At 38.2% G+C, this 12,236-nt stretch overlaps 1 protein-coding gene across 2 annotated transcripts in view; it reads right to left on the reverse strand.

Moving 5' to 3' along the window:
* lrp5 (low density lipoprotein receptor-related protein 5) overlaps window positions 1-12,236 on the reverse strand; it is a 221,366-nt gene that overhangs the window by 150,034 nt on the left and 59,096 nt on the right. For both annotated transcript variants that reach the window (XM_072272622.1, XM_072272621.1), the window contains exon 3: window positions 3,204-3,401. In XM_072272622.1, coding sequence (XP_072128723.1) covers window positions 3,204-3,401 — 198 coding nt within the window. The remainder of the gene's footprint in view (window positions 1-3,203; window positions 3,402-12,236) is intronic.

A 12,236-nucleotide genomic window follows, 5' to 3' on the forward strand; every position in this document is an offset into this window, starting at 1 on the left:
GGTAGTTTGTCTTTTTTGAACCTTTTTAACTATTTCCATACAACTCTGGCTAACTGGGGCAATACATTTTGCCAGCAATCTGTAGAAATACTACAGTTCTGTGCAAAAGCCTTAGGCACCCTGTATAGACAGTGTATACACACACAAACAGAGATACCAGCCGATAAACTGTCAGCAAAAAGGGGTTGGTCATTGACATCAGACGGCAGTGGGAGTTTGGGTTTTTGGTGGTGGTGTTGGGGGGGGGGAAATAGGTGGGGATGTAGTGCACAAGAGCTTCGAGTTCCTGGGACTGAACATCATTAATCGTCTATCCTGGTCCAACCAAGTAAATGCCACAGCCAAGAAAGCTCAACAGTATCTCCAATTCCCAAGGAGGCTAAAGAAATTTGTCATTTCCCCATTAACCCTTACCAATTTTTATCGATGCATGCTACCCAGATGCATAATGGTTTAATATATCAATTGCTCTCCACATGACCACAAAAATCTGCAGAGAGTTGTGGACACAACTCAGCACATCACAGAAGCTAGCCTCCTCTCTATGGAGTTGGTCTATACTACTCGCTGCCCCAATAAAGCAGCCAGTATAATCAAGGACCCACCCACCCCAGACATACTGTCTTCTCCTCTCTTCCATCCGGCAGAAGATACAAAAGCCTGAAAGCACATACCATCAGCCTGAAGGACAGCTTCTACCCTGCTGTTAAAAAAAACATTAAGTAGTTCTCTGGTATGATAAGATAGACTCTTGACCTCACAATCTACCTCATTATGACCTTGCACCTTATGGTTTACCTACCCTGCATTTGCTCTATAACTGTTACATCTTATTCTGCATTTTTGTTGCTTTACCACAGTACGCAAAACAAACTTTTCACTGATTCTCAGTGCACATGACAATAGTAAACCAACTCCAATTCCTTACTTGATCTGATGTCAACCTTCCCCTCCATCTCTCCACTTGCTGGTCTACCATTCTGGTTCCCATGCTCCCTACTACACCAGTTTAATCCGTCCTGACCAGCACTGGCAGACCTCCCTGTAAGGATATTGAGACCCCTCCAGTATAGGTGCAACCCGTTCTTCTGGTGTAGTTCCTACCTGCCCTGGATGAGAGTTTAGTGACACATGTACCTAAATCTCTCCCACTTGCACCAGCTCCTTAGCCGCACATTAATCTTCCTATTTCCTTCCTGACCAGCACATGGCACAGGGTGTACTCCTGAGACTGCAATCCCATAATTTATTCTTGTACTCAAATTCACTTGTATGAAGAAAACATTATTAAATCTGTCGCCTTCATTATTGCTTGCTAGACATGCATGATGACTTTCTGTGATCAACTTACAAGACTAACACTTCTTATTCTCTTGATTGCTGTTCCTCTCTGGGCCTTGTGGCACATCGGGTGGCAACCTTGCCGTTTCATTAGCATTTGTCTGTTTTTTTTTTTGAGGCTGGGTTGCGAGCTCAACGTCCAACCCAGCACAGATGGAAAGCGTACAAGGAGCCGGCCAGATTCAAACCCAGGACCACAGGCCTCAAAGTCCGATGCTGATGCCACTACAACACCGATTGGCATGTTCTCTGGATACTACTGGATAGTTTCCTACAAATTCTGGATCATAACGAACACCCTTTTTAATCCTCTAAAATCAACGAAGTCAACTAAGAAAGATTTTATAGTAGGGATGTGGTTTTATATGGCCTTTGAAGGTTACGCAATCTGGAAAGGAATTTACTTGCAATAATGAAAAGCGAAGAGGTTAACTATTTCAAATTGAGGAATTAGTATCAGTAAAAAGTAAAGTGCGAAATACAAGTGTCCCCCGCTTCTCGAATGCTCGCTTTATGACACCTTATGACGAAAGACCTACATTAGTTACCTGTTTTCGCTAACAGAAGGTGTTTTCACTGTTATGAGAAAAGGCAGTGCGTGCCCCGAGCATCCAAGCTCCTCCCCCGGAACTGCAGTCTAGCCGGCATTGCTTAAGCACATGCCTGTGAGCATCTATGCTTTATGTCAATTTATTTTGAGCATCCATTAGCAAGATGAGTTCTAAGGTATCAGAAAAGCCTAAAAGAGCACATAAAGGTGTTACACTTAGTGTAAAACTAAACATAATTAAGCGTTTCGATCGTGGTGAACGAAGTAAGGACAAAGCGAGTTTGGCTTGTGGAAGTTGACGAAGATGATGTTGAAGAGGTTTTGGCATCCCATGACCAAGAACTGATAGATGAAGAGCTGATGCAACTGGAAGAGGAAAGGATAACAATCGAAACCGAATGCATTGCCTCTGATCTGGGCCAACATTTACGTGCCAGGCGAAACCTAATTAATTAGCTTGTTTATTTCGGCCTTTTTCTTAAAGATGTGCTGGGTGCGTCCCAGCCACCACTGCACCCCTGCATGCTTCGCGGATCGGTATCGGTCCGCAGCCTGAAGGTTGGGGCCCACTGCACCACCCCAACCTCCGACGACTCAGCCTAACACACCATCATCAGTGTGCTCGGCGCTGACTTCCCGATTCCAGTAAGTGATAATACACTGTACATACATTATTTCTACTTTATATAGGCTGTGTATTTTTATGTGTTAATTTGGTATGATTTGACAGCTTCATAGCTTAAAGGTTACTAGAGTGTTTCTGCCAAGAGCGCTTGCGTGAGATTTCTGCTACAGTGGACAGTGCGGCAAAGATTGTAGAGAAGTATTTCTACTTTATATAGGCTGTGTGTTTATCATATCATTCCTGCTTTTACTATATGTTACTGTTATTTTAGGATTTATGTGTTATTTGGCATGACTTGGTGAGTTATTTTTTGGGTCTGCGAATGCTCACAAATTTTTCCCATATAAATAAATGATAATTGCTTCTTCACTTTATGACATTCCGGCTTACGAACCGTTTCATAGGAACGCTCTACCTTCGGATGGCGGGGGAAACCTGTATTACCAATCTGAAAGTCTGATGGTCTATAAATATTAAAATTATAGTTCTAGTGTAATAGGAAATGTAACAATGTATTTCAAACATTATGCATATGCAAAAATGTGCTTTCAGTTACATTAAATAGCTACAATGCAGTTATTTTGAATAGAACAAGCCATCAATGTGGTACAGTATATTAGAATAAGAACAGCAAAGCAACTGTATTAGAAACATAGTGTAACTGACAAATACTTGAATGAAAATTACCTGGAAGAGCCATCCAAGTTGGATCTATGAATAAAACTCAGCTTTGCATCTGCCCAATAAAGTTTCTGTTCTTCGATGTCAATTGTCAGTCCATTTGGCCAGTAAATATCAGAGTCCACAATGACAGAGCGACTACTCCCATCCATGCCAGCTCGTTCAATTCGAGGAATTTCACCCCAGTCTGTCCAGTACATGTATCTATGGAAATATACAGAGAAGAAAAGCTGAAAAAACCTAACAGGGATAGACTTTGTTCTACTTTAGCGTAGTCCCAAGTAATATCTGGTGCATTAGGTATAAAATCCTCGGAGGCAAAGATATTACATTGCTGTAACATCTGCATAGCGACAAATAATTATTTTGCACAACTGATCTTCTTTACCCAGTACCAAAAGCTCACTTTTCACAGCTTCAAAAATACATACTCTTACCATTTGCATGCCTAGCTTTGCAAAAAATGTAAGTTATTTTTATCCATACATTTCTCTGTTGAAATTTATAATGAGCACATAGAATGTATCTACACCGTATCCAGGTAAAAGGTGATTATTAATTAGGGAAGCTAAACATTACATTTACAAACTTACCATGACCTCAATTTTTTTAAGAATGAAACTTCAGTCAGAATTCTCTTAACCAAATTGTACTTGGCTATTCTCACGATTTTGTTTCTACTTAGTTAAGACCTTGGTGTGATATTTAACAGACATGGAAGAACTCAGGTGTAGTATGACTGTGTTGCACTGTATCATGACAATATTCAAATTATACAAAAGCTTCAAATCGTGCCAGAACTTTCTGAATCAGAATATAGACTTGCTATGAGAATGGTTTAGAATGCCGAAAAAGAATGAAATACTATACAAAGGATTTTTGTTTAATCACCTCTCTCCACGTAAAGCTCCACCAGCTACTCAATGCCCAAAGTTTTAAACTCAAGCATTTACCCTACCAATACTTTCACTTTTTAATTTTTTTCTCTAGTCCAAGCCCGTCAAGTTGAGATCTTTCCTGCCATAACTAAATAGAAAATTTATGGTTCTCTCAACAAAGTCACATTAGTGGTAGAAAGGTAGAGATCTGTGTTTTCATCTGAAATGTAAAGTTTAGTCAATGCTAAGAAATATACAGAATTGAAATGAAGTTTTTCCACTGTGTCAATAGCATTCAAAAGGCACAAACTGTGACAATGCAAAACGAGACAAAGGCCAGAGAAATAGAGCGAGAAAAAAAATCTAAAGTTGAGAAAGACATAATGAAAACAGGCAGATAGGCAAAGGCAGGGAGACACTCAATTCATTCTGATATAGACAGTGATGAGAAGGGCCACATACCAGGCAAAGAGAAAAAAGAAAGAACAGCTAAGGCTTTGACTTTGATGTTGACATGGTTGAATTGTTTACATTGTGAAGATTGTTCCAGACAGCAGAGAATGCTAGCTTATAGAATCACAGAAGCCAATTTTCATGAAATTCTGTATAAAACTTAAGAGAAATAAATTAAACTTTCACTGATTTTTCCAAGTTTTTACAGAACATCCGCTGACTGATTAAATGGATAATCATTGCCAAACACTTCAAACCCATTTGGTATGTGAGCAATCAGAGCTGCATAAAATAGCTATGAATTATTTGTTTCCTAACTTTTTTTCCTGTTCTATCCTCTGGGAAAATACTGAGTGTCCCTGCAGGAGTAGCTTGCCCAAGATCAGAGTTTATAAGAAAACGGCCAATAAATCACATCCTAGCACTTCATGTCAAGGCATGCTGAAACACCACAATAACTATCTGGATCTTGTTGTGTTGCTCACAATCTGGCACCTTTTTAAAAAATATATAAATACTGTCACTGTTGAACTGTTGAGCAATGCAGCACAGGATAAGATTGATTAATGGCATAGAAAAGTAGAAAAAAATTTGTTTGCTGGCTTTTAACACTGCACGCTATTCTTCCACGGTATGATTCCCTCTTTGAACTTTTTAATCAAAGATACACTGACAACTAATTGTAGAACCTTTGTACCGTAAGGGGATAGCGAATCCAATCCTGGAATTTGCCACTCAACAGAATGGACAAGGATGGAGTAAAACAAGAAATCTGTATGAAATTAGTTCCAAAATTTTGAACATTACGTAGAAGGTAGCAGTTTAATTGGGGTAATGCCAAAAAAAATTAATGGCTCTTATCAGTGAAACACAACACACACAATCTCATTCCCATGGCACGAAGCACTAACTGATCAGAACTGAAAGTGGGGGGAAATGATGAATAAAGGGTCATTCATGTTAATACTTCCTTTTACAGCAGATCAAAATGAGGAGTGTTTTGAATGTTGCACTTATATATCCACAGTGCACTGAAGATGTAATGGTGGAATAAAGAACCTTGTGAGGTAAATGTAAAAGAAACCCAAATGAACTCATCGCAGTAATTGTCTCAGCGTTTTAATCAATGTTTATCCTTCAAGGAGTATTTAAAAACCTCCTAACAGACAACCAACAGTTCACTTTTATCACCAATACATGGATTTCGCCAGCATACAAGAGTGAATGCTTCCTAAAGTTATAAAAAGTGTCAAGATGCTTTATTCATTTTAGAGATCTTACCAATGCTGACTAGATCAGCATTTATGATCCTTCATTAATTTCAATAAGGTGATGGAAAGTTGCCTTCTTGAATCATTGCAGTCCTACAACATAGGTGTTCCTATTGGATCCGAAGGTCCATAAGTTACACAGCTCTAAGGAAGGAAAAACAAACTATTTCCAAACCAACATAGTGCCCCCACTTTAATAGAGAACTCTCTTCTGCCTCTGCTTTTTGGCCTCATGGTGCAGACGGGTTGTGGTTCTTGTTAAACAGGTGTATCCTTTATGAACATTATGCAGCTTCAAGTGTTGGAGATGCACCATTCCAAGCATGCTGAGAGTAATTTTGAAAAGTATAACAAAACCAACTTAAGCCTTTAAAATACAGCATTTTTGCCTCGATCTACTCATTACTTAAGGTACACCAACACCGGACCTGAGTTAACTATCACTTCTGCAAGCATATTCCAAGAAGATTCCCCATAGGATCTTTTATTACTTTATGCACTGCATTATATTAGCATAATTTAAAAGGACAAAGATTTTTCCTTAGCTTTTCAAATTAACTTCAATTGTTGGCTAAATCACAACATGAAGTTTTCCTTATTGATTCTAATCAGTTTGAGATACAAAATCTGAATTTCAAAATTATGCCACATGAAATGACTTTACAATTGCTACACACATCGATCTGAAACTTACAGCCATTTTACACAGGGTACTGATTCATTTTAAACTGAGAGATTAGTCCCAAACAGGAGTAGCATCCACATTCCTATAAGCAACAGTGCTCTAATATAAAAACACAGTATAATTGTCCAAGCTTACTTTGTAATTGGGGCCAGTGGCGGTCAAGACAAAGGAAACAGTAAGTAAACAGAAGGATGTTAAAATGAAAAAGCTAAAAGCATGAAAATATCATCAAGAAAAAAAACAAAACAAGGAAAAAGAGGGTATCAGCTAAAAAAAAGTAAAGCCATAGGAATGACAATGGAAATGAAGGCATCAGGAATGCAACTTAATGGAAACTAAGAATGAACGTATCTATCACTTTAAAACGTTTCTTCTGCTACCAAGCAAGAGATAAATTTAACTTCCTTTGATGTGTTTACACGACCATAAATAGCAAGGTTTAATCAAAATGCTTGTGCATTTAAACAAACCATTAATAAGAAATGACCGTACTTTGCTTGGAAATCTAAACTTGGTGACAGTGATTAACAACGCTGCTGGACTGTTTCTCAGCAGCACACATTTCCATCTAGAAAGTATTAGAAATGGGATTCGGAAGGGTGGGGTGATATGTAGAGATCTGTGGTCATCTTCCTTGTGACAATTATATGTTTACTGCAATTTGACTTAGTTTGATGAACCTTAAACATGTCTCTATAAGCAACTTTGAAAAGGGAATTTGAATCACCAATTTCCTTCTGAAACCACATTCATTTTCTCTACAAAAGCAAATCCAGCAGCACTCGCAATTCACTGAATCCTTTTGAACTATGTTTCTTGTATGAACATGTAATGAGTGCTTTTTTATTTTGAAGTTTAAACCAGTTCTTTCTATAATATTAACATGAATTATCTTCTAACTCAGAAGTGTACAGCAGGGGTAGATGAAAAACTACATTAATGTATCTTTTATAGCCTTATGGCCAATGAAGCTCACATAATTCAGCACTTTTGAAACTTGGAACCAGCGACATTCAGAGAAAACAATAAAATATAATATCATAATGTATAGCATATACCTTAAAATATACAGCATCTTAAAGGGAGTACAGTTACAAAGTGTTCCTTAAGCACTCATTTTCCTAACCTTAGAATTACTAAAACGTCCAATAAAAAAGCAAAAGAACTGCAGATTTTGTAAATCTGAAATAGAAACAGTAAATACTGTTTTTCTCTCTCCATAGATACTGCTCGACCTGCTATGAGTCCCTGCTTCTCTGTTTTGATACTAAAACATACAATATAGGTCAATTTAATTGGACAGTCTGCAGGACACAAATGTGAATTATGAGGGTGAAAAAAACATGAAATGCACAGGCATTGAAATAATAATTTCTAAAAATAAAAAACAAAATCTCACAAACACTTAGCTCAATGCAGAGTATCTGTGGAGAGCAAAATAAAAGTCATTGCTTAAGGTCAGTAACTTTTCTGAATCCATTACTTACACCAACTTAACTTAATTATAGGTACAAACAAATGAATTAATTGGGAATTGGAGCGAAAGTTAGAGTTGTAGGAAAATAAGAATAAATAAAATTCCTGAATTGTGTTCTTTTTCCAGGCATAATTTGTAAATAGGCAAATCTACCAATAATAAAACCAAAAATCCTTTGTCAGGTAGCATGCAATGCACACAAAAAGTGACAATCAAAGAAAACCAGTTTGTAGCATTACTGTTAGTAGGCCTGTAATAAGTTTGTACTTTTTCAATGGTGGGCATGATACAGTTGTTTGCTACTCTGTAAAGTTCCTAGATGTGATATGTTAGATTTTTCCTTGTTGCTTTATATCAGGGACTTTCCAATATTAAGCCAGAAGTATAGTGCCTACAGCAAAATATTACAGTGACATATAATTATATTCTATGTATGCCAAAAAGCATATATTATAGATGTCAAGTAAGGGAAAAGCCTGACAATTGTGTATTGCTTGACTGCAAGAAGTCCCCAAATCACTTCACAATCAATTAAAAAAATAAGCTTTAGCCACATGTTCAACATGTTGGAAAAGACGTGCCGACTTGCACCTTTTTCCATTAACAATTATAAATGATCAGAATGCTTGGTTCCAAATCTCATTATAGCCTTGGCTGAGAAATGTTTATGGACATGGCCCTAAAATCCACTGCTAAGCAGACAATGACTGTCCAAGGCATCAAGGTAGTGTTTGGCAGAAAATAAAATCAAGGAGCTTCACCAAAATTGAAGTCAAAGTGATTCAGGGTGGAAACTCTGCAATGGCAATAGTCATGCTCACAAGTGTCAGACATCTCAGATCCAGCACATTAATGCAGAACTTTCTTAGGGATGTGTTATGGCTCTAATTATCTTTAGCTGCTTCATCAATGATCTGTCCATCATAATAAACGTCCGAAATGGAGAAGTAAGAGATTAACTTCTATTTGTATTTCCTCAGCATAAACAGTTTGAATCAGCATGCACAAAGATCTGGCAAGTAACATACAACGTGTGCCACATAACTCTGCCATTCTCCAGGAAAAGAGGCTCTAATCACCACTCCTTGCTATTCAACATCATTATCATTGGTGACTGCCACTCCACCAGCTTCCTTGGAGTACACAAATACTCAAAAGTACCCGTTAAATAAATACTGTTGGTACAAGAACTAGTCAGAGCTCAGGTCTGCATGTAGTAGGTGGCTCGCAATTCCTCAAATGTTTTCCATTATCCATAGCACACAATATGATGGTGTGACAGAACACTCTTCATTTGCCTGGATGAGCACAACTCCACTAGATGCTTGAGGTCATCTACAGCAAAGCAGCCTAATTGATTCAATCTGATCTTTTAGGAAATATTCATTCCCTCCACCACTGATATACTGTGATGGTAGACTATATCCACTACAAAGTCACTGCAGCAACTCTGCCAAGTTGGAAAGCACCTCTTTAATCTGGAGTTTTTACCATGTGGGAGGCCTGGGACAGCAGATGAATAGGAAAACCATCACCTGCAAGTTCCTTTAAATCACATAATCCTGACACTAAAGCATAACCACTATGCCATTATCATATTTCAATCCGGGAACGCCTCTTAAGGGCACTATTACAATAAGGATTGGACAAATCAGAGACAGTAATAGATCACCACCTTTGAACTTACTCAGAGATGGACAACGTAGGCTTGTCTTGATTGCTTACGTGACATAAAATGAATAAAAAGGATAATCTTAACAAAATACATTGAATACCATGTATTTCTGCTAACTTTAGAAGGCAAAGAGTAACCAGTGCGGTGCCCAAAGGATCAGCACTATATTTTATATTCTATATAAAATAAAATACATAATCTGTAATTATAATCTATATTTTATATTAATGAGTTTGATGAAAGGCTGAGTGCGCTATAATCAAATTTACTGATGATACAAAGATAAACAGATTACCAAGCTTTGAGGAAGACACAAGATTCTGCAAAAGGATATCAACAGGTGTAGTAATTCAGCAGAATTCAGCTTAACATAGAACATCAAATTGTACAGCACAGTACAGGCCCTTCAGCCCACAATGCTGTGCCGCCCCTCAAACCCTGCCTCCCATATAAGCCCCCACCTTAAATTCCTCCATATACCTGTCTAGTAGTCTCTTAAACTTCACTAGTGTATCTGCCTTCACCACTGACTCAGGCAGTGCGTTCCACGCACCAACCACTCTCTGAGTAAAAAACCTTCTCCTAATATCACCCTTGAACTTCCCACCCCTTACCTTAAAGCCATGTCCTCTTGTATTGAGCAGTGGTGCCCTGGGGAAGAGGCGCTGGCTGTCCACTCTATCTATTCCTCTTATTATCTTGTACACCTCTATCATGTCTCCTCTCATCCTCCTTCTCTCCAAAGAGTAAAGCCCTAGCTCATAGAGTATGATACCAAAAAAGTAATGTTATCCACTTTGGAAGGAAGAATGAAAAACAAAATATTATTTAAATGGAATGAAGCAACAGAAATTGTATAAAGGTATCTGGCAGTCTCTGTATATGAAACATGAAATGTTAGTAGAAAGTAATTATATTGGCTTTTAATGAAAATACTTCCCGCAAAAAAAGGGTTTTGATGCAAATTTACAGTGACCTGAAGAGAGTTCACTTAGAGCCTTATAAACAGAGCTGAACTCCATTCTTCAGGAAATACATATTCACTTGCATCAGAGGCAGCACAGAACAGGTTGAACCAAGATTTATTGGTGATTAGAAGAATGAGAAATTGTAAACATATTGAGATTTTTTAACAGTATTAGAAGAAAAGCAATACAATTAACAAAAAAAACCAAACTTAATCAATACAACATATTCACAAGACATTAGACTGAGTTACCGGATACTGTTGCCAATTAGGATCAGTTGGTTGGTTTACAACAGCTGCTGTCAAAAATTCAAAGAATTCAAATTGAAAAATAACTGAGACACAAAACAGAAAAGAATGATCAGCCACCTATGACAAGATACTAATTTATCATTGGTTAGGTTAAATGAAAGCTGTTGTTATAATCATTGCTTTAGCTACAATTGGCTATGAAGCTCACTGTCCAGAATCCTAATATAAGGAAGTATCCAGTGATCACTCTCAGAGCAACAAAGTGTGATTACGTTGCTATGTTGTCATCTTCTTGCTTGTGTCCAAGCAGAGATTAGTCATGTAAACTAAGAATGTTTGAAGAAAATATTTACACTGGGCCACAAGAAGAAGAGATTCTGCAGATGCTGGAAATTCAGAGTAACACACCCAAAATGCTGGAGAAACTCAGCAGGTCAGGCAGCATCTATGGAGAGGAATATATAATCAACATTTCAGGCTATGACCTTTCATCAGTTCTGAAATGCAGAATGGACTTTAGCATCTTTGAAAAGAGAACACTAACATGTCAAGTTCAGATCCTCCATCAGCACAGACTTGGTTTCTTTCTTCCCAGATGCAGCTTGACCTACTAAAGGCTTCCAGTATTTGCTCATTGTTCAAAATACCCACCTGAACATACAAATGCTGAACTTTGTTACGCTGGTGATTTCTCTGAAGCACTCCATGAGAAGTCCACTGACAGAATACAGAATGCAGCTTGCAGCAATTTTCCAAAAGTGACTCTGGGGAGCCTGCCTGCTGAACTTCTGCCAGGTTTCACCACATCAGAATCAAGTTTAATATCATTGGCATATGTCATGAAATGTGTTGATCTGCAGCAGCAGTACAGTGCAATACATAATAAAATGCTATAAATTACAGCAAGATATATATACATACATATATATGTATGTCTAGAGAGAGAGAGAGAGAGAGAGAGAGAGAGAGAGAGAGAGAAATAAGTAGTGCAATAAGGGAGAAGAAAATACTCAGGCTCCATACATAGGTTCATCGTCTATCCAGAAGTCTGATGGTAGAGGCAAAGAAGCTGTTCCTGAAGCATTGAATGGGTGTCTTCAGGCTCCTGTACCTCCTGCATGATGGTAGCAATGAGAGGAAGGCATGTCTTGGGAGATGGGGGGGCCTTAATGATGGATACTACCATTTAAAGGTGTCCTCAGTGCTGGAGAGACTAGTGCCCATGATAGAGTTGGCTGAGTTTACAACGTTCTGCAGCTTCTTCTGATCCTGATCCTGTGCCCCTTCTGATCGGTGGTGCCTTCATGCCAGACAGTGATGCAACCAGTTAGAATGCTCCCCACTGTACATCTGTAGAAATTTGCTAGTTTTTGGTGACATA

This window comes from Mobula birostris, chromosome 11 (assembly GCF_030028105.1).
Source record: "Mobula birostris isolate sMobBir1 chromosome 11, sMobBir1.hap1, whole genome shotgun sequence".
Taxonomy (NCBI): domain Eukaryota; kingdom Metazoa; phylum Chordata; class Chondrichthyes; order Myliobatiformes; family Myliobatidae; genus Mobula; species Mobula birostris.